The 20613-nt window shown below is 57.1% G+C and overlaps 2 protein-coding genes across 2 annotated transcripts; both read right to left on the bottom strand.

The window, feature by feature from the left end:
* Nucleotides 1-2510: 2510 nt before the first annotated feature.
* On the bottom strand, nucleotides 2511-9410 carry Krt82 (keratin 82). Its single transcript, XM_055627012.1, has 8 exons — nucleotides 9006-9410; nucleotides 8272-8480; nucleotides 6229-6289; nucleotides 5551-5646; nucleotides 5074-5238; nucleotides 3478-3603; nucleotides 2710-2930; nucleotides 2511-2550 (listed from the first exon to the last, which is right to left on the bottom strand). Exons 1-8 carry the CDS (start codon nucleotides 9408-9410, stop codon nucleotides 2511-2513), a joined length of 1323 nt encoding a protein of 440 aa, XP_055482987.1.
* Nucleotides 9411-11467: 2057 nt separating this feature from the next.
* Nucleotides 11468-20226, bottom strand: LOC129691151 (keratin, type II cytoskeletal 5-like). Its single transcript, XM_055627172.1, has 9 exons — nucleotides 19747-20226; nucleotides 17688-17896; nucleotides 16671-16731; nucleotides 15869-15964; nucleotides 14689-14853; nucleotides 13822-13947; nucleotides 12838-13058; nucleotides 12306-12340; nucleotides 11468-11679 (listed from the first exon to the last, which is right to left on the bottom strand). Exons 1-9 carry the CDS (start codon nucleotides 20224-20226, stop codon nucleotides 11468-11470), a joined length of 1605 nt encoding a protein of 534 aa, XP_055483147.1.
* Between the last annotated feature and the right edge of the window lie 387 nt (nucleotides 20227-20613).

Below are 20613 nucleotides of genomic sequence, written 5' to 3'. Positions count from 1 at the left end.
AGAACAAGATCGGAAGTTAGGTGGCGGGGGGGAGCGGGGGTGGGGGCCCCCCCCACACCCCCCCCCCCCCCCCCCCCCCCCCCCCCCGGCCCTCCCGGCCCCCCCCCCCCCCCCCCCCCCCCCCCGGGCCTCCCTAACTGGCTTTCGGCACAGTCACTAGCTTGTCTTAGACATTATTTGTGGCTCCATAGTTTGTCCCTTCCTCCTTTCAGTGCCCTGGACCCCAGCTCAGCTCTGCGCAGGATGGGGCTCTGTGTGTGGCCGTGAGGAGGAGGCTCGTCTGGCCCTGTCAGGCGGCACTCTGAGGTCAACACGACCATCAGGGAGGACACTGGGGTGGCATGGAGGGTGAGGTTGCTGGCAGCCAGCCTTGTCTCTGGGTCCTTAGGCTCTGTAAGTGAGGAGAGGTCGGGAGAGTGTCCTGATCCCCCTGGCCCGTCTATCACTCATTTCCAAAGCTTTCCCCAGGAGGGAGCTCAGAGGCCATGGGCATAGTGCAGAGGGAAAAGAACCAAGCGTGTGGGAGGGGCTAAGTCTTGACATCCCATGGTGGTGGGTCCTATGGGTCTTCTCCATCCATTGAATGCTGAGGCCTACGCGTAGTGCACGTGCTGTCCACAACACGGAGAGGGGCTTGCCAACGTGTCATGCACAGGCGTTCGGTGTGAGTTGTGTACAGTGTCATGTTGCATCCACAGGCCGCTTTCGTCTCATGTACGTGAGGTTTCCCCACGAGCGCGGCGCCTTCACTGCTGTCCCTCACTGCAGCCGTCGAAGGCTGCCGTGAATCCCTTACTCTTCACACACACACACACACACACACACACACACACACACACACACACGAGCAGGTGAGGCATTTTGATCCCTAGAGTGCCAACAGTCAGTTTATTGGAAGCAGACAGCTCAGCCCTCAGAGAGAACTTGAACCCCAGGCGAACAGGATGTGTAGATCAGCCATGATTTCCCCCTCTCTTAGACCCCAAACGAGCCTCCAAGAAACTGGGGCAGCCCCACACCACTGAACCGGTGCCTGTGCTCCTATTTGCCTTGGGACCTGGAGCTAGAGATGCTGAATGAGGGTGCGGGAAGCAGCGGCTGTGGATAGAGGTAGACAGGCCTTGGGTGCAGCCCCCAAGACAGCTCTCCATTGTCTGAGCATCAACTGTGCCACAGGCTCTTGGCTTTGCTCTTGGCCTGTCTTACCATCACCAAGAACGGTATTTTTTTTTTTTTTTAGTTTGGGCTCGACATACTACCTACCCAAAGATCATTCTTGAGTCCCAGTGCTGGGAAGGTACCGGCAGTGCCCAGTGCCCGCAGCTTAGATAGGATGTGGGGACTCTCCTTTTGATATTTATAATAGTGCCTGCTATGAATTCAGTTTGGTTTTTTTTTAGGCGTTTGAGAGCTGGAGGGAACGGGGATATGGAGGGAGAGTGTGGGGTAGAAAGGGCAGGACCGGCTTTGTGAGGAAAGTGGCATGTTGCCTTTTACAAAACAGAGCCGTAGTCTGCCCACCGGCCTTCTCTCCTGGGGCAGACGTGCTTAGACTAGGGTTGACTTGCTACTCCAGGTGACGGGACCGCGCAGCCCCCTTCTCTGGACCCACAGACTCCGGGTCCAGTGCGGGCTCTGCATCCAGCTGTGTGACGGGAGGCTTTGAAGATTAGAGCGGGGCTGAGAGCTCCCGGGGGTATCCTAGGGCAATGCGAAGCTGGTGTGGGAAGGGGGAGTTCTGGAATATTCTGGTCTTCATCCCTGGGGAGGGGTGCCGCCAGGGTTTCCAGACTCCGAGGTAGCGCTGACACTATGACACTAGCAGCCGCATGAGTTGCCACCCGCCCCCATCTTCATGCTGGAGCTCCGCCCGCTCCCACAGCTCAGGAGCCCTTGGGGCTCACAGGGGACGTAGAGCTCCCCGTTGCCCACCACGCTGCAGCCGGCACTGCTCCTCAGGGCGCCCGCGGACCCAGCGCAGTACTCGGTCCTCAGCATGGGCGTGCCCACCACGCAGGGCTCATAGAGGACGGCGCCCTTGGAGCTGCTGACAGCTGCGGGGACAGGAAAGCTGGCTCAGGGCCCCACGCGCACCGCCCCCACCCTGGACCCCCAGCACTGCCACCCGCCTCCAAAGCCTGTCACGTCAGCACCGACTTCCCAGGCTCCCCATCTGCTGACATCCAGAGCTTGGGCGCTCCCCGTTCATTCACCCCCTCTTTCCCTGGAGCCTTGGTGAGGCGTGATGCCCCTCTCAATCTCCTTTCACCTCGCACCTCTATCCTGGCCCCGCTGCCAACCCTCCAGCAAAGCTTATCATCTTGATAAGGTGGTGACTTGGGTGGACAGCCCTGCTGGATTTTCTCTGCCCGCCCAGGACGTGTGGCAGACAAGCAAGCGCTTCCCTTGGGGGTGTGAGAGGCTCCCGAGGGCAGGGTGGATGCGATAGGCTTTCTACCTTGGTTAATCAAATACCGAGACCCAGAACCCAGGATGCAGGCATGACCCGGCTACTTACAGATATTCACAGGCCCGATGCCTTCACACAGCCTGGAGAAGGAAGGGAAGAGAGATGAGGTGCCCGCTTTGACGAGAACCCTGCTTTCTGCCACCACTGCGTAAGCGGGAAGGAGGACTTCGCTGTTCCCCACCACTGTGGGATGGTGACAGCAGCAGCCGCCCTAGGGACCCACCCTCTACTCAGCTCACCTGTGCTCCTCGCCCTCCAGCAGGCGCCTGTAGGTGGCGATCTCGATGTCCAGCCCCAGCTTGGAGTTCATCACCTCCTGGTACTCCTTGAGCAGGCAGGCCATGTCCTGCTTGGCCTTCTGCAGGGCCTCCTCCAGACCCGCTAGCTTGCACTTGGCGTCGCTGAGGGCGGCCTCACCCTGCTGCTCTGCCTGGGCAATGGCCCCCTCAAGTTTGCATCTCTGGGGAGAGGGCACAGGAAAGTGTCACTGGGACTAGACAGGCAGAGGAACACGTGGTGGTTCCTGCAGCACCTGGCTCATTAAAAGTTCTCTCCCTCTGGGGAGAGCTGACACTATCTGTTTGGATGTGCTCAGCTGCTGTGGCGGGGGTAGGCAGGACTGGGGTTGTGGCTGTAGATGGAAGTGTCTGGCTAGTTTTCACTAGCCTAGGAGAATTGAGGAGGTCTAATTCTGCGAACACCTTAGCGATGTTGAAGGTCAGGACCCCAGGGGCAGAGCCCAGGTTTAAAGTCTACTGCCTTGCTACTTCTGAGGCAGCGGGCCGCCTGACTGTGCGGTCTGCTCGTGTAGCTGGTAGGCAGCTCGTAGGGAGAGCTTGCTTTCTGTGAGACTAGGTGGTCTCTGTTCAACCCTGCTCACCGCCAAGGTTTTCCCTGCCCTGCGTGGCCCAGCAGGGAGGCGGCCCTCTGCTGGGTTCTCCCAGCGCTCAGGGGCCTCACCTGGCCTTTGACCTCTGCTGGGTTCTCCCAGCATTCAGGGGCCTTACCTGGCCTTTGACGGCCTCAATGTCCTGCTGCAGACGCTGGATCAGCTTGTTCATTTCCAGGATCTCGTTCTTGCGGTTGCGTAGGTTGTCACAGTGGTTCCCAGCCGTCTGCCTCAGCTCCTCATACTGCAGGGACAGCGAAGTGAGACCCCAGGCCCTCGCTATGGCAGCTCTTGGCCCCTTCCTCACTGTCCCCGTCTCTTCTCTTGGAGCTTCCTGGCTTCAGTGCTCATGCCTGCACCATCCCGCTTTCCATTCCTCTCCAGTGTCCGGGCTTGTGTGGCTCCCCTCATCCTACGTCACCCAGCCCTGACTCTCTGTCCCCTAGATCACTTCTTTTGTATCTGGTCCCTTCTTCCCTGCCCAAGAGCCTGAGCTCTCCTGTGGGGCTATTTTTGCTTTTTCAAAACTGTTCTGTTGGACTTTAGAAGGATTGTATGTTCAACCTGGGTTGGACAGTCAAAACATAATGTGAGGTCTTGCTTTGACTGACTTAAAAACCAATCAAATGAACATCAGAGAGCAGATGCAAAGTGTTGCTTGTTTTTAAGTAGGCCGCCCTTCCCCTGCTCTCTGCTCATTCGCATCACGGGACCTTTGAGTGCAGGTCAAATGTCAATGCTCCCTCTTTTCCAGGCTCCATTTGCTACCCGTCTCATCACCTGCACAGACCTACCGCTTGGCCACAGACACGGATGAGTGCTCCCGTGTGGCTGAGTGTGGCTAGGCCCATGTTTCCCCAATAGGATCTAGATCCCTTCAGAAAGACAGAGACAGACAGACAGACAGATAGACATATCCTGGTGCTACCTCCTCCTTCTCCCCCTGCTCCATTTAAAGCCACACTCCTCAGCCCTGTGGGTCACCCTCCCTCATCCTCCTTGTGACTATGTGTGTCATCACCTGACACCCCTCCCCCAATCTGGTGCTCTGGCATGTTCATTGCCAGCCCTTGGCTCGGCCTCTAAGAAGGAAGCTGACAAGGAGGCAGGGTTGCTGGCTTTCCCAGTCCCTGCCACATCTGCAGCTCCATGCTCTGAGAGTGGCCGGTGAGCAATGCTCAGTGAACAGTGCTGAGTGTGGGAGCCACGCACACTGCATTGCAGAGACAGGGCTCTGAGGACCAGATGACAGGATTTGTTAGATCCCGCTGCCCCAGGGCTCCCCTTGCCCTCCCAGCAAGTCCCTAATTACTAAGTCTGGGGCACCCGTAATCACTGTTTCTGCTCCAGCTCCAGTAACACCCAAGCCAGCGGCCTCCACCTACACCGGGAGGCTCAGGGCCCTCTCTGCCATTAGCACCAATTATCCTGATTGCATGCTGCTTGGAGAGCCACTCTAGTGAGTCTGTGGATAAACAGAGCCGGGACGTGGCACCCGGGTGACAGGGCTGGCCTGTTTCTGCGGTGCAGAGACCTCACCCGGCAGAAACAACAGAGCTTAGGTTCTTTGGAGCTGTAGAGTGGCCCAGACTTGTTAGGTCTTTAGCCCTTCTTAGGGCACAGAGCACCCAGACCCCGTCTCCTGCTGCTCCCCCTCCTCTGCTCGGATGTCTCACCCCAGCCCCAGCCCTGCCCGTCTGCACCCCAGCCTCACCCGGCACTGGTACCAGGCCTCGGCTTCTGCCTTGCTGCGGCTGGCGATGTCGTCATACTGGGTCTTGATCTCGGCTATGATGCCGTCCACGTCCAGGTCCCGGCTGTTGTCCATCCTGACGATGACCGAGGTCTCAGAGATCTGAGACTGCAGCAGGCCGATCTCCTGAGGGGGTCACCCAGGAGTGAGCCCTGAGGGTGCAGCTGTGAGAGGAGCCTGCTGGGGCCTCTGAGGACTTGTTCCTCCTGCCCTTCCCGGCCCGCAGCCCCCATCCCGTCCTTGTCCCTCGTCCCTGTGGTGACCCAGAGTCTCGAGGGGAGACCTGACAACCACCGGCCTGGAGAGTCTGCCTTTGAGGAGTCTCACACCTGAGTGCAACAACACAACCTTCCAGTGATCGCCTTGGCTCTCCTGCCCACCCTTGTCCCTCTGGAACTGGCCGGCCGGTCACCCAGAAGACCTGGTGGCTGTGAGTACCTCCTCAAACAGGGCTTTCAGGAACTCGATCTCATGTTCAAGAGCCTCCAGGTTGGTCTCCAGGTCAGCCTTCACCAGGAAGGCCGTGTCCACATCCTGCAACACAGTGACGGAATCATGACCTGGAGCAGGAATGCCCAACAGCAGCCAGCACTCCTTGGTCAAGCTGATGGCAGGGACAGCTGTGGGCCCGAGCTCTTCTCTGAACCCAGGTGGAGGCCAAGGGAGATGGGAGCATGGAGGAGGAAAGGCCTGGGCCTGACCCCGGGGGCAGGGTGTGGAAGGAGCAGGGCTGGAGGCTCCCCAGAGCTTCTTGGCAGAGGAGTCTGGAACCATGTAGTTCCCAGCTGAGGACCAGGACAGTTGTTCCTCTGCCCGGGGTTGACTTGGCATTAGCCATGTGGCAGGCAGCTGCTTGGGCAGGTGGATTCACTGTCGTTCCCCAGCTCTGACCCTGTGTAGGCTGGGGATGGGCACTGTGTGGAGACCAGGCCAAGCCCTGTTTCTATGCAGGCTGGAGCTGAATGGGATGTCAGGCTTTCTTCTTTCCCAGGGTCAACGGGGCCACACAAGCGAACAAAGGAGAGGAGCTTATTGGAGGGAGTGGGCTTGGGGCATGGTGGGCACAGCACCACGAAGGGCTGGTATCTGGGTTCTCTGCTTCACCCTCCACCTCACCTTCTTCAAGGTGACAAACTCATTCTCAGCACAGGGCCGCAGGGACAGTTCCTCTTCATACCTGTGGGAAGGCGGAGCGTTGCCTCAGTTAAGGTGTAGGGTTTGGAGAAGGCTTCTTAGCAGGTGGGTGCTCCGGCTGTGCCTGGGGCCCCATGTCTGAGCCTTCTCTCCAGACCCTTATAGCTCCTTCCCCCTGCGGACAGACGCTTGTCACTGGAACGTCTCATAGTTATCTTTCAGCCTACCCCTCCCCACTGACAGTAGCCTGTCAGTGAAGATCCAGCCCCTGGGATCCTGGGGTCCTTTCTGTGGAGGGAGAGCCCCTCATTTCCCATCAGAAATGGGAGACAGGTCAGGCCACCGGAACGCCATCTTTCCCAGGTTGTTCTGAGTGTGGCTGTAGTCCAGGGAGATTCCCAGCTGACCCCTTGCCGCTTCCTTGCCCACAGGGTATGCCTTCCCCCACCTGAAGGCCTGTGGTAGAGGTAGCAATTACAGCCAGGGTGCCTCCCTCCCACTCTCTGGGGGCCCACACGCTGTACCCAAGGCAGAGGGGATGGGAGTCGGGGTGCCATCTGGCTACAGTGACTGATGAGCAGAGCCAATCTATGGACCCCCCCCATGCTCCTGGCAGGGAGGGAGGTCTGGAGCTGCTGCCCAAGTTTGAGTCCCCGCTCCATCACACACTAGACATTACCAAACCGGGTGGGTTTGGTAACTGATGGCTTTTTTGACAGGGTCATCCCCAATAGAAGGGGACAACCTGCCTTCCAGGGCTTTTGTGAGTTAGCTGACTCCTGCGAGGCCCATAACAGTGAGCTGGCTGGGGCGAGTGTGGCTCACGAGTTTGCCATCAGTGTGCCAGAAGGGCCTCATCTGAAGCCACATATCTCATTCTGAGCTGAAACCAGTCTAACCTTGCCTTGCTTTGTATTTCCCAGGAACGAATTGCTCCTCCATGCCTGGGCTCTGCCCGTTCCCACACCTGCCAGTCAGCCACCTGCTCTTCCCTCCCTCCATTTTAAAACTCTACTCTGGCCTTTAATTAATTTAAAAAAGATTGAGACAGAGTCTTACTCTGTAACCCTTGAACACACTACATGGCTCAGGCTAGCCTAGATCTCAAGATTCTCCAGTGTCAGGCTCCTGAGTACAAGATATGAACTGCCGTACCAGGCTTTGGGTCTCGTTTAGGAGAAGGGGTAGAATGGAAGAAAAATTGTCTGTCAAGGTCATGGTGCAAACATGTCCCGTGTCCCTGCCCCCTGTGTCTTCTCTCTTCTGCTGTTCTCCATGGTACCTGCTCACATGTAAGTGTAAAGATGCTGTGGGGTGGGGACGGGGCGGGGGCAGCACTTCCTCCCACAGTGCTTGTCACCAAGAAGGCCAGTGGCTGGTGCTTAACAGTCACTGGTTCTCCAAGTCCCACACTCCCATGAGGGTCTGAGCAGACCCACCCATAATCCCCCAGGAGTCAAGTACTCAGGCCTCCTGCAAGCTGGGGCTCTCCTTTTCATTCCCACCAGCCACCTACTTCACACAGAGGCAGGGCCTACCGCGTGGGGAGTGGGCGGGATGGGCCATCAGCAGAGGGTCCACAGTCCCTCTAGGGGAGGACAGGGAAGCCAGATGTGAGGAGACAGAAAGTGTGAGTGGTGGCCTCTGGGTGGGAATGGGGGAGAAGCCTGAGAGGAGGCTCACCAAAAGGAGAGGGAGAAGACACAAAGGCCTGGAGGACAGAGCCTTGGGGGTGGCCAGGGGTTAGGGTGTGGTTCTCAGTGTGGAGAGGACTGTCGAAAAGCCGAAGAGGAATGCAGTTGGAGCTCCATCAGGGCAGTGAGAGAGCGTTGTAAAAGCCCTCGTTCAAGCCAGGCGGGAGAAGGGAGATGGAGCAAAGACACAGCCCAGGGCTTCCGTCCACTGTGGGTAATGACGTGGCTGCTCTGTGCCACCTGGTTGTTTTGTGGACGGGGAAACTGAGGTCTGACTTGTTTCTGCAGCTTGCTCTAGTCCCTTTGTGGGGTGAAGGCAGGGTCCACTTACTTTTTCTTGTAACCCTCCAGCGCATCCTGGAGGCTGCGGAGCTCAGCCTCCAGCCTCCCTCGCTCCCCTGAAACGCAGTCCAGCTGTCGCCGCAGGGCACAGATGTAGCCCTCAAAGAGCGGCTCCATGTTGCTCTGGCAACTCCTCTGCTGCTGCATAAAGTTCCACTTGGTCTCCAGCAGCTTGTTTTTCTGCTCCAGGAACCGTACCTGCCCCAAGAACAGGTGTCACCGATCACAAAGGACCAGGAGACCATGCTTCCTAATCGCCAGAGACCAACAGCCCAAAGGGTGAGTCTTTTGTCTGTTTCCTTCACTGTAGGGACCTTAAAGGACTCCCGCCTCCTCTCAGTGGTCCATGTTGGGGTGGAAAGACTGCTGCCCTCAAACGCCTGGGCAGTCCGCACGCTCTCTGCCTGGCCGTTTGGTAGCCCTGTGACCCCGACCTCCTCCCCTAGTGAGACCGTCCTTGGGGTCTCCAGAAGCAACAGGGCAGGGCTTGGCATGGGTCCTGGCTCCCCAGGGTGTGGGGACAACCCCAGGGGCTGGGGGCTGACAGGCAGCTCGGCGTTGCCTCAGCGTAGCATGTCACTCTGCCTTGTAGCTTTGCAAAGCTTTGGTTTTGGGGCTGCCAAGTGCAGGCCTTGAGGACGAGCCAGCTTGAGCCCTGAGTTCTGCCCCACTTTTGCCTCGCCCCTAACAGATGGGACACTTGGGGTTCACCGTGTTCCCTACCTTGTTGATGAAGGATGCGAATCTGTTGTTGAGGCACTTGATCTGCTCCTTCTCGTCCCTCTTCACCCTCTGCACCGTCGGGTCAATCTCCAGCTCCAGGGGGACCAGCAGGCTCTCGTTGATGGTGACTGGGGTGATGCAGGCCGGAGGTCCACAGGCGGCTCCCGCTCGGTACCCGAAGCCTGGCATGCCACATCTGGAGGCCACACGGGGCTTCCCGAAGCCCACATTGCACAGGCTCCGAGAGCCAAGGCAGCCCAGGGCTCGGAGGCCCCCACCGCCCCCGGGCCGGCAGGGCCCCTTGCTCACTTCATAGTGGGTGATCATCCGGGGTGTGACGGCCGAGCAGGAGCTGAAACTCCGGCTGCCACATCTGGAGCTCAGCTGGAAATTTCGGCATGACATGACTTGAGAGGCAGAGATTGATCCCGGAGAGGAGAACAGGGACCAGACTGACCAAATGGGGGCCCGGCTTCTCCCTTTTATCTGTGGGGGGCTGGCGGGCTGGATGGGTTCTAACCCCTAATCACTACTAAATCAGGTTTATGAGCTTGGGATATTGGCAGTTGCTAGGTCAAGGTGCATAATTAGGGTAGCAAAGGGCAAGGGGGAGCCAGTGGTCAACACTGGGGCGGGAGGCGAATCCCATAAAAATCCCATTTGTCCTCCTTTCCCTGTTTATAGAAATGATGAAAGGGGCCAACAGGGCACTTGTGGATGTCATGTCCAGTGGCTCAGCCTCCAGGGAAAGGGAAGTGAGACTTTGGGTTGCTCATAGAAGGGAATTTCCCTGAGATGGAGGGAAGCTGGATATTTTAAAGACTCTTTACCAGAGGGTTGTAGCAGCATCTTCCTATAGGCCCTTCCCTGAGCTCTGGGAAGCGCCCATGGAGGAAGAAGCTCCCATGGAGGAAGAAGCTCCCGAGGCTAGCCACGCCTGGCCCCGGAAATGGAAGCCCCTTTGTCCTGCACAGCTGCGTCACAGGGTCCTCCAGACACATACATGGACCCACACCGTTCCTCCATGCAGGCTGCAGGGGACACAGGAGGGACTGTCACCCTCTCCTACACTCTCGCTGCTGTGGGCATGGTCATGTGGGGTGTGCACTGTATTAGCGCCCTCCCCGTCGGAGACGAGACCCGAGCTGGGGTGTCTGTCCCAGGGAGCGTTCCTGATGGGTCCAAGCTTCCCTGCCCCCAGCGTGAGGACGTATCTGTTTAGAGATGCTCAAAGCCCCCTCAACCTCTCCACTCCTCTTTCTATGCACCTGATGGATGGGCCACATGGCCTTCCCTCTCCTGCTGAGATTAAGCCCATAGTATGGCAGTGTTGGTTGGGGCTCGGCTACAAGCCAAGACCATCCTGGGCCTTTTATGTCTATGACCTCACTGAGTAAGGAGCAGGGGAGTGGGGGGGGGTGACAAGGCTCAGATCGCACCCCCATTCTCTCTGCCCTCCTTGCTGTGCTCTGTAACTCTAGAGGATGAAGCCTGGGTTCAGGGCCTCAACCCAAGAGGCTCTGTATTCCTTGTCTTGCCACCTGCAGCTCGGCAGACCAGAACGTGAAGCTGTCTTGGGCCTTGGGAATCCTTGTCTAATTGGGCCATTTCATGCTGTCCTCTTAAGCTTTGGATCTGAGAGTGAAAGGTGTAACTAGAGGTGGGGTGATGTTGGGAGGCAGATGGTAGGGTGGGCTGGAGTATTTGGACATGGAGCGGGGAGTAATATTTTTATTTTGCTGGAAGGCCCAGGTGTGAAGTGTGCTGGTACTGAATGGACTGAGGACAGGGTGTGGGCTGGTACTGAGTGGACTGAGGTGTGAGAAGAGGGCTCCCTGGAGCCATGTGGGTGCCACAAAGCCACAGCCCTGTCACTGTCTCCAGGGCGGATGATTCTTGGGGCCCAGGGCTCAGGGCAGAGGGTACTCTGGTTCATCATTCTCAAGGAAGCATCTGTTCCCAGAGTTCCCGGTTCTGAGGTTCCCGCTGGGTATGAGACGCAACACACTTAGTGAAGACCTGGGATGCTCATGGCAGTTTATTGCAGCAATTCTAGGAAATAGGCAATCATGAAAGGAGTGGACGGCTCTGGAGGTTTGGCTGCTACCCCAAAGCTGTTAACTTTCTTTACACACAAGCACAGCAGCAGACAGACTAATTGCCTCTGGGAAGTATTTTGGTCTTGAACTCATAGTGGATATTTGAAGGCTCACCGCTCTTCAGACTAAACCACTGTGAAGACCAGGTTTCAAAAAATAAAAAAATAAAAAACCTTCCATGCAACTCCTTTCCTATCCCCTCACACTTCCTCTCTGCTATCTGGAGCGGGTGGGGGTATCTCTGTGGGGACCTGGCTGGAGGCTAAAGCCATTAGGTGTCAGGGCCTCTGGCTAGGGACTGCGGGCACGGGTTAAGCATCAGGCCTTAGCGCATCAGGCCTTAATGCCGAGACAGACAGCACTCTAGCTCCTGAAACTCTTCTTGCTGGATGACGTCTTGGAGACAATGCGCATGCTCGAGCAGCTGCCACTCACACTGCGACCGCTGGTGGAGCTAAAGCCGCCACTGCCTCCCCCGCCATAGCAGAGGCCACTCCCACCGCCGTAGCTGCCGCTGCTCAGGCAGAGGCCGCCAGCACCTCCGTAGCCTGTGCCCCCGGAGGAAGAGACCACAGCTGAGGAAAGAAGGCACGGGACACGCCGTCAGTTCCCAGGCTCCCATGCCCCTCTCCAGGCTGCCTCTCCTGCACAGTGCTGGGCTCCAGACAGCCCTCTCCCCAGGGGGCTCCGAAGACCTACAGCTGCCTCCTGAGGCAGCAGGAGCCAGGTGAGCCTGACTTCCGGGCTTCCCCTGGATGTCCAGGCCAAGTTGAGATGCCTGTTTTACTTGCTCAGCTAATTGACTTCAGTTCTATGTATAGGTCTGAAAGCTGCTCCATATTCCTGCCAGGACAGCTGAGGGCTGGGGACCCTGGCTGCAGAGAGTAGTCCTGTCCCATGCAGGCTCCTCTGAGGCCAGGCTGGGAGTGTGACCACATTACAACCATCCAGGGATAACAGGTCCTCTGCAGCACCCGAGGGCACCTTCCCAGAAGGAGAAAAAGGCCCTGGACTCCTTCCCCGGAGGCAGGGAATGGTCAGCGCTCTCAACACGCATGGGGAAAGAAACCGAAGAAAAGAGGAGAGGGGCTTAATGGCCTATTTGTCCTAGTTGTGCGTTTTCAAATCTCAGCGGTGCTAGGGCGTCCCATGGCGCCTCTCCTCCCCAGCCCTCTTCTGTCTCCCCAAGACGTTTACTCACAGATGTTCACGGCACCGACACCTTCTCCCGTGAGCCTGTGTAGGGGGAAGAGAAAGCTTGTCATTGCTGAGGCCTCAGAGCTCTGGGTCCTTTGATGTGAAGTCAGAGCTGAGCACACACTGTGTGAGAGCCTGTGTTTTTCAAGCTTGGCATTTATCTCATGAACTCTGGAAGCTAACAGAAACACAGACTCAAGTGAAGATACAGATAGAAACAGGAAGTGAGATCCTGAGAGCCAGAAGGCATGCAGGGGCCATGCACTGTCCCCGAGGCCGACGCCAAGGACACCTGTGCCTGTTATAAGGTCACAATGTCCCTGCTTGTGGCCTTCCAGGAGGCTGTGGCCACCTTGGCCTCCCAGGCTTGACCCTGGCCCAGGCCCAGAAGCCAATGTAGGAGGGAACCTCTGAAAGAACAGTGCGTGGCCTCGGCACCTGTCTGGAATTTCTGTGTAGGGGGATGGTAGTGAGCTCACATGGCCTCTAGCACACTGTCCTGCCTGGGCAGCACACTGTCCGTTCCTGGCCCCCACCTGCACTCCTCGCCCTCCAGCAGCTTGCGGTAGGTGGCGATCTCGATGTCCAGCGCCAGCTTGACGTTCATGAGCTCCTGGTACTCGCGCAGCTGCCGCGCCATGTCCTGCTTGGCCTTCTGCAGGGCGTCCTCCAGCTCGGCCAGCTTCTGCTTGGCGTCTTTGAGGGCCAGCTCGCCGCGCTGCTCGGCATCAGCGATGGAAGCCTGGAGAGCAGCACACTGCCCGCAGGGGAAAGAAGGGGTTTGTGTCTCTGTTCACAGAGCGCGTGTGGGTTAGATTAGCTTCCCTGAAACATGATATTGCAATGGAAGTCACAGAACTGTGTTGTTACCCCAGGGGCAGTGGAGGTCGCTGGATGAGAAAATGGCTTTCCGGGGTCTTTCTCTGGGCAGTGGGTAAGTACGTAATGCAAGACAAGCATGACCACGTGCTGCCCAGATGAACCAACCTGTGCCAGGCAAATACGTCTCCACCCCTGCGAGGCCCTTATCCCAGAGGCTCTCATCTACACTGATTGAGTTGAGGCCATGTACTGGATAGTTTTATGTCAGCTTGGCACAAGCTAGAGTTGTCTGAAAGGAGGGAGCCTCAATCGAGAAAGTGCCTCCACAAGATCTGGTCGGAAGACATTTTCTTAATTAGTGATTGATGGAGGCCCAGCCGTTTGTGGGTGGAGCCATCCCTGGGCTGTAAGAAAGCAGCTGAGCAAGCCACGAAGAGCAAGCCAGTGAGCAGCCCCCTCCATGGCCTCTGCCTCAGCGCCTGCTCCAGGTTCCTGCCCTGCTTGAGTCCCTGTCCTGACTTTCCTTGATAATGAGCAGTGATGCCGAAGTGTGAGCTGAATACACCCTTTCCTCCCCAGCTTGCTTTTTGATCATGGTGTTTCATCACAGCACTAGAAACCCTGACCAAGACAGACCAGACCCAAGTCTTCCAGACGCAGGAGCGTGAATGGGATGGCCTTTGAGAGTTCAGTCCTACCTGCTTCTTCAGGCTGTCGATCTCAGAACGCAGCCTCTGAATGGCCCGGTTGAGCTCAGAGATCTCCATCTTAGTGGTACGGAGGTCATCCCCATGCTGGCCAGCAGATCGCTGCAGCTCCTCATACTGGGAGAAAAGAAAGGCTTCAGGTGAGGGACAGTCAGGACCAAGGGGAGAGGGTTGTGACCCCTGCACCCTCCAGGCTCTTGGTGTCCTGCTTGGAGGGTCCTGTTAAATCTGTTGGCATCATATCTTGCTCTGGATTGCCTCTCCTTATCCACACACCTCAGCCAACAACCAGATGCCTGGGCCCTTGCTCCTTTCCCACTCCTGGCCTCTCCTCCTCAGCCTCTGCTCCATGCATCTCACCTTCCCAGACCAGCATCGCACACTTGGCATGCTTTACCATCTTCCTTCACATACATCTGTCATGGCACCAGTGGGTACTGTCACCGTGATTCCCAGTTCAGAGGTGAAATCTCGTTCTCTGATCCATAGTAAATCTCTGGCTCCAACCAGCTCCAGCTGGCTCTCTTTGCATCATCTGTCCTCTTGAAGGCATTAGACCTTGGTCTTGACCTCAGCCCCTCCCATTGGCATGGTGGCTGCAACTGACCACTTATACCTGTTTCTCTGATATGAAGCCTTGGGGGTGTATGCCATGGGTCCTGGAAGGAGACCTGGCACTTCTGCCTATATCTGACTATTCCCTTTGATCCTGGTGGTTTTAGCCCTGGGTAATGCTCCAAGTCAGACCCTTTGGTCCCCACCATGCTGGGACGCTGGAGAGGACAGGCTCTTACCTTATTTGTCTGTGAAACCTCTAGTCCCTGTGCCTGTTTAGTTGGTTGGATCTTGGCGCCTCACCTTGGTCTGGTACCAGGATTCAGCCTCTGCTCGGCTGCGGTTGGCGATGTCCTCGTACTGCGCCTTGACCTCGGCGATGATGCTGTCCAGGTCCAGGCTGCGGTTGTTGTCCATGGACAGGACCACAGAGGTCTCAGAGATCTGAGCCTGAAGCTGAGCCAGCTCCTGTGTTTGAGCCCAAAGAGGAGAGATGAGACAGAACGTTCCCGTATGCCCATACACATGTATGCACTTTTGGAGGTTTTTCTGCATGTGTGCTGCTGTGTGGATGCATGCATGCGTTTGCTTTGCAGATGGTGACCCCTTGGGATAGGCTCTGGCCTGTAAGGCCTTGCATTGCTCCTCACTCAGCGCTGAAGGGCTGGAAGGATATTTATGGGACCTCTGTGTTTACACTGCTCTTCAGCACCGATTCGTCTATACTGAGAGCGCAGCCCAGGTGACTCTAGCTAGAATTCTCCAGAAGCCACTCCTGGTGTCAGGGAGCCTGCTGCCTGCCAGCCATGTGATGTCTCACTCTTTGAATGATCCCAGCCCTTCACACCAGACAGAGACCGAACCGTGAGCAAGAAGCCCAACACAAAAGGCACCAGCACTGCTTTTCCCAGCTGTCCTGTGCTGTGCTCTTTAGGGACGGGGCACAAAGTTAGCTAGAAACAGCAGAAAGGGCACCAGAGAAAAGCCCAAGAAGAAAAGGTCTTGATTGCATTTGTGGTGCAACCCACAAAATGTGTCTTCAGGAGAGTCTGGCGATTGTCACACCTGGACACAGAGTGCCTGAGGGCTGGGTGATTGCTGCTGATTTATATTATTGCATCAATCTGCGGTGCGGGAAGAACAGTAGTGGGGCGGGGCGGGGCCAGGCTGAGAGAGCCACAGGGCTCAGACGCTTCAGTGGGAATCCCCTGAATTTGGCGACATGCAGACATTCTTCCCATTTAACAGAACACACTTAGTCTAAATGGCCGAAGTTGAATTTTTCACCTTTGGAAACTTCTTGTTACCCCCACCCTCGGAACCTCACTCTTTTTCCCCTTTAAAAGCAGGATTTGCTCCACGAAGAACCATCTGAAGATGGGTCGGGGAGCAGAGAGAAGGCCAGCAAAGAGACAGCAGCTTGGGTGCCCCCAAGCCAGTGCTCACAGCCTCCAGCCCTCCAGTCAGGGCACCCGGCTCTCACCGCCTCATAGAACGCTCTCAGGAAGTTGATCTCGTCCATCAGGGCGTCCACCTTGGCCTCCAGCTCCACCTTGTTCATGTAGGCAGCGTCCACATCCTGAGCACAGAACATGAGATCATCCTGGGGTCTACCCAGGGTTGGCTCGCAGCCCCTGGCCATAACCGCTGGAGCTAGTGGGACAGCCTTGGCCCCATGTAGTATGTATGACCTTCAGGAGTTCCTGTCGGCTGCTCATCGGCCAGAGCCGTATGCAAGGGTCTCCTCTGTCACCTTCCATGGTGAGGACTTTCCATCCTCAATCTCGGGGCTTCCGTTGCCTCTGAGCTCTGCAAGCCTCTCCCCAAAGACCATGTGTGCCCTCCTCCTCACACCTCTGCCCCACCCCCGCTTCCCTTCCCTTCCTCTCCTTGCTGCTGCTCCGTCAATGTAGTCCGTGGTGGTTTTTCCTTCCCTCTGCCGGTCTCAAAGCAGGACAGCCAGACCTCCAGGCTTCTGCTGCCTTGCCTGAAGATTGGCTCTGTGTTCTGAATTTGGAGCTGGGGACCAGGCCCAGCTGGCTTCTGCTCACCCCACATTGCACCATACAAGGAGAGGGGCTGGTGTCAAGGCTCGCAGGGCTCGGACCTGGGAGTCCTGAACCCGGAGCCACCTCTAAGCACCTCTGTACAACAGACTGAGCCTCCCGGACCTCATGTCCTCAAGGGTAAAGTCAGATCTGTCTCCCGGAAGACCAGGACTGCAGTGGGTGTTCCGCCTTCCCCAGGGACTTGTGGTCGGTCTATGAGACCGCCTTTGTGCTCACCTTTTTGAGTATTACAAACTCATTCTCTGCCGCTGTGCGCTTGTGTATTTCCTCTTCGTACCTGTGGGAAGGGCCGAGAAGGAGGGTGTTGGGAGAAGGGTCTGAGAGGGAAGTTAGAATCACTCTCTCTGGCCTGGTGCCTCAAGCCCTCACCACCCTTTGCATATTCGTCTGCTCAGGGTTGGCACAGCGGGGAGGGCACACTTGGGAAACATTGTGTTGCAGTGTGGCTCTCGCACACACATGTGGCCCAGAATCCTAGACCAAACACCCCTACTTCTGTCAAGAGAAAACACAGCCCTATGCTGCTTCCATGTCCCTCAACATCCCAACCACACTGAGCCCTGTCCTGAAAGGTGGGGTCTTCAGACTGTCAGGACTGCCCAGTCCAGCTTCCGTGTTCTTCAGTTTGGCTGTACCCCCTGGCACCCGTGGCATGCTATCGCTCTGCCTGTCCACTGTCCGTTTCCGCTGCAGTGACCCCCTCCCGAGCAGGCTGCCTCAGCACCAGGACATCGCACGCTCCCCGCTCCCCGAGGAAGCCATCTGGGATTCGTGGCTGGGAAGCCGCCTGTGGTCCTGGGAGACTCTTTCCCTTCTCTATTCCTCCAGCCTCCGGGGCAGGGCTGGCATGAAAACACAAACTCTATTAGTGAACACTTAGCTGAATAAACGGGAGGGGAAGTGTTGCCATTTATATAACCTTGGGAAGTGAGCAGACATCTCTGGGCCTGTATTTCCTGTCTGCTGAGGTTAAAGGTTGTTGTATATGGACAAGTCTTTGGACTCATACGGTCATTTCAAACCCCAACATTCTGGACCAAGGGACTGTGCTTCCCCCATCCCCTCCTGTAACCTTTCCTGATGATTTGGTTCCATCTCAGGCCCCGAGTGTGCAACCCATTCCCACCTGTTGGGGCAGTTTGGAGAACAACAGAGCACCTCTTCCTCGAGGGCCTCAGCTCCCCGGACCCCCACGGCAGGGCTCTGGGCCAGATGGACGGAATGCCCACTCACTTATTCTTGAAGTCCTCCACCACGTCCTGCATACTCTTCAGCTCTGTCTCCAGCCTGCCCCGCTCCCCGCCCAGGCACTCCAGCTGGCGTCTCAGGTTGGCGATGTAAGCTTCAAACATGGGCTCTAGGTTGGTCCTGGTTGTCTTGTGCTCCTGCAGGAGGCTCCATTTGGTCTCTAGGACCTTGTTCTGCTGCTCCAGGAACCGCACCTGTCCCGGCCAAAGGTAAGAGACTGTGAGGGCTTCATCGCTTCTCCCACATGCTCTGCGATGTAGGACCTCCCAACAGTGAGGGACCCCGCAGGACCTCAAAGCCCAGGTGGGGGCTTCCCCTTTCTTTCCTTGAGCTTCAAGGAGGCTGAGGAGCAGAGAGGCAATCAGTGTCAGTACCGTGGGCCAGGGAGGCAAATGATAAGTCCAGAGGCGCCAGAAGCCATCTGAACGTACCAACCATGTTGACTTGTGGTAACTTAGGAAAACTGATTCCTAGTTCGTGGGTGGGAGATTTCTGGCAGAACATTCTATCTGTCCATTTCCCTTCTGGGAAGATTTCTCAGCATCTGGAACTTGGACTCAGTGGTCTATCAGCCTAGAAATGCTAGAGTGCGCCACTCTGGAACCGCACTGAGGAGACCAGGCACAATCCTGGCCATGTCTCTCACCAGCCGTTTGACTTTGAGCAATCACTGCCCTTGAGTTCCTCACTGGGTCTCTTGTGGTGTCCAGCTGTTACTTGGTTTCTGGACTTAGCTCCGATCCTGATTCTGGGAACTGTGCATTGCTCGCCCTCAGCCTGAAGTCCTTCCACAGGGAGGGACTGGAATGCCACGTATCCTCCAGGAATGCACAACACCTCCATGCCTTCAGAGACAGCAGTGTCCCTACAGGGGTCTTTAACAAATGTGTCTTTCCCTTGCCACTCCCACTGCGGAAGAGAGAACACCAGGCTCCAAGGCTTCCCGGTCCACCCACTACTCTTGTTCTTTCTGGAGAAACCAGGAAAACCAAAGCCCGGGGTTCCCTCTTCTTAGCCAGGCTCCTGGAAGTCACCGCCTGTTGGGATAATCCAGGCCAGGTACACTGACACAGGTGACAACGCTTAAGAACTGGAGCCGGGCATGATGGCCACGCCTTTATCCCAGCACTCAAGGAGGCAGAGGCAGGCAGATCCCTGTGAGTTTGAGGCCAGCCTGGTTTACAAAGCAAGTCCAGGACAGCCAGGGCTACACAGAGAAACCCTGTCTCAAAAACCAAAACCAAACAAAAGAAATAAATAAAAAGAGCTACCTGAGCGTCTCTGGTTGGGTCTATCTGCCCGGTGGGAGCAGAGCTGCCGAGGGGCCTGAGAGGCCATCTGCCCCACCCTACTGGGGCTTGACTGGAGGGGTAACTGTCCTCTCAGGAGAGTCCAAACTGGAGCCTGACCCCCTCTCGGCTCCACACTGTCCTTCACCCCAGGGATGCAGCCTGAGGGGCCCAGGGCTATGGTGGTGCTGTCTCCCAGCCAAAGCATGAGACAGTGTATAATGGCAGCATGCCCCACAGGCCTCTCTCCCAGAACTGGGGACCTCGAGGAGCTCAATCATACAGCCATTGGGACTGGGTCTCAAGCCACATGTTTCATCTCTCTGCCCATTCAGCTTCTTACACACACACACACACACACACACACACACACACACACACACACACACGCGCACGCTGCCTCCACGGCATGGCAACAGGGCAGTACCTCTGCCTTGGGAGGGCGCTAGTGCTAACGAGCTGGGAGAAAGAAAGGGACCAACAGACTTCCGCGCACTCCCGCATTTGCTCCTTTATCTCCTGCCTTCCCCCCAACTGTCCGGCTGAGCCCACGGTCGCTGACCGCCGGAGCAGCGGTGTCCTTCCATGTTGTGCGTCTGAGAGATCTAGGGCTGGAAGGAGATGGACTCTTTTCACACTGCCTAGGCCCCAGGGGCATGGGTCCCAGGACCTCACGGGGGACGTCAGGAAAGCGCAGAAAGCAGACATTTCAGAGGGCAGCTGCTTTAGCCTTTGAGACCGTGCTGGCCCCTCACCTTGTCGATGAAGGAGGCGAACTTGTTGTTGAGGGTCTTGATCTGCTCCCGCTCCTCCTTCCGAACCCGCTGGAGAGACGGATCGATCTCCAGGTGCAGGGGCGTAAGGAGGCTCTGGTTGACGGTGACTTCATGGATGCCCCCAGCTCCAGGGGCCACCCCACCTCCAAATCCGTACCCACCATAGGCTCCCCCAACTCTGTACCCTATGCCGCTGACGCCTAGCCCACAGGCAGCACCCCCAAAGCTGGCTCGGCTGGAGCGGTAGCCTCCAGAGATGGAAATTCTCTTGCTACCTCCCAGGCTGTGTAGGCTTCTTGTCCCAAAACCACCCCCGAAGCCGCCTCCAAAACTCTTCCCGCTCTGGGACACGGAGACAGAGCTGAAGCCGGGCCGGCAGCCAGAAAGGAGGCTGGCTGAGGAGGCACTGAAGTTCCGTGTGCCCCCAGACTTGATGGTCACTGAGGATCGCTGGGTCATGGTGGAAGTCGGTGTCAAAGGGCAGCAGAGCAAAACCACAACAAGAGCGAAGAGCCTGCAAAGCCTCGCTCGCCTGGATTCACCTCGGGTTTTATCCCCTTCAAGATCGGGGTTTGGCCAGAGTAGATCAAAGACCCCCCTGTTGCGTTCACTCCAATGGCATGTCTGGCCACCGCCCATCTCCCTGCCCGCTAATCGCTGCTGGGGAACACCCTACTCTGGGCAGGACCAGGCCTGGGGAGGCCAGCCTGAGGCAAAGCTGGGTCCAGAGCACCCCACTGGCTCAGGTTCTCAGTTGCACCCCCCCCCCACTCTTGCTTCCATCCACAGCTCTCTCCTCCACGCCTGGCTCCTACACTCTGCGCCCACACACCTGACTGTGTCCGT

Source organism: Psammomys obesus, unplaced genomic scaffold, assembly GCF_907164565.1.
Source record: "Psammomys obesus unplaced genomic scaffold, mPsaObe1.curated_primary_1811, whole genome shotgun sequence".
Taxonomy (NCBI): Eukaryota; Metazoa; Chordata; class Mammalia; order Rodentia; family Muridae; genus Psammomys; species Psammomys obesus.
The sequence above is the reverse complement of the archived record's forward strand: the minus strand, read 5'-3'. Positions and strand labels throughout refer to the sequence as shown.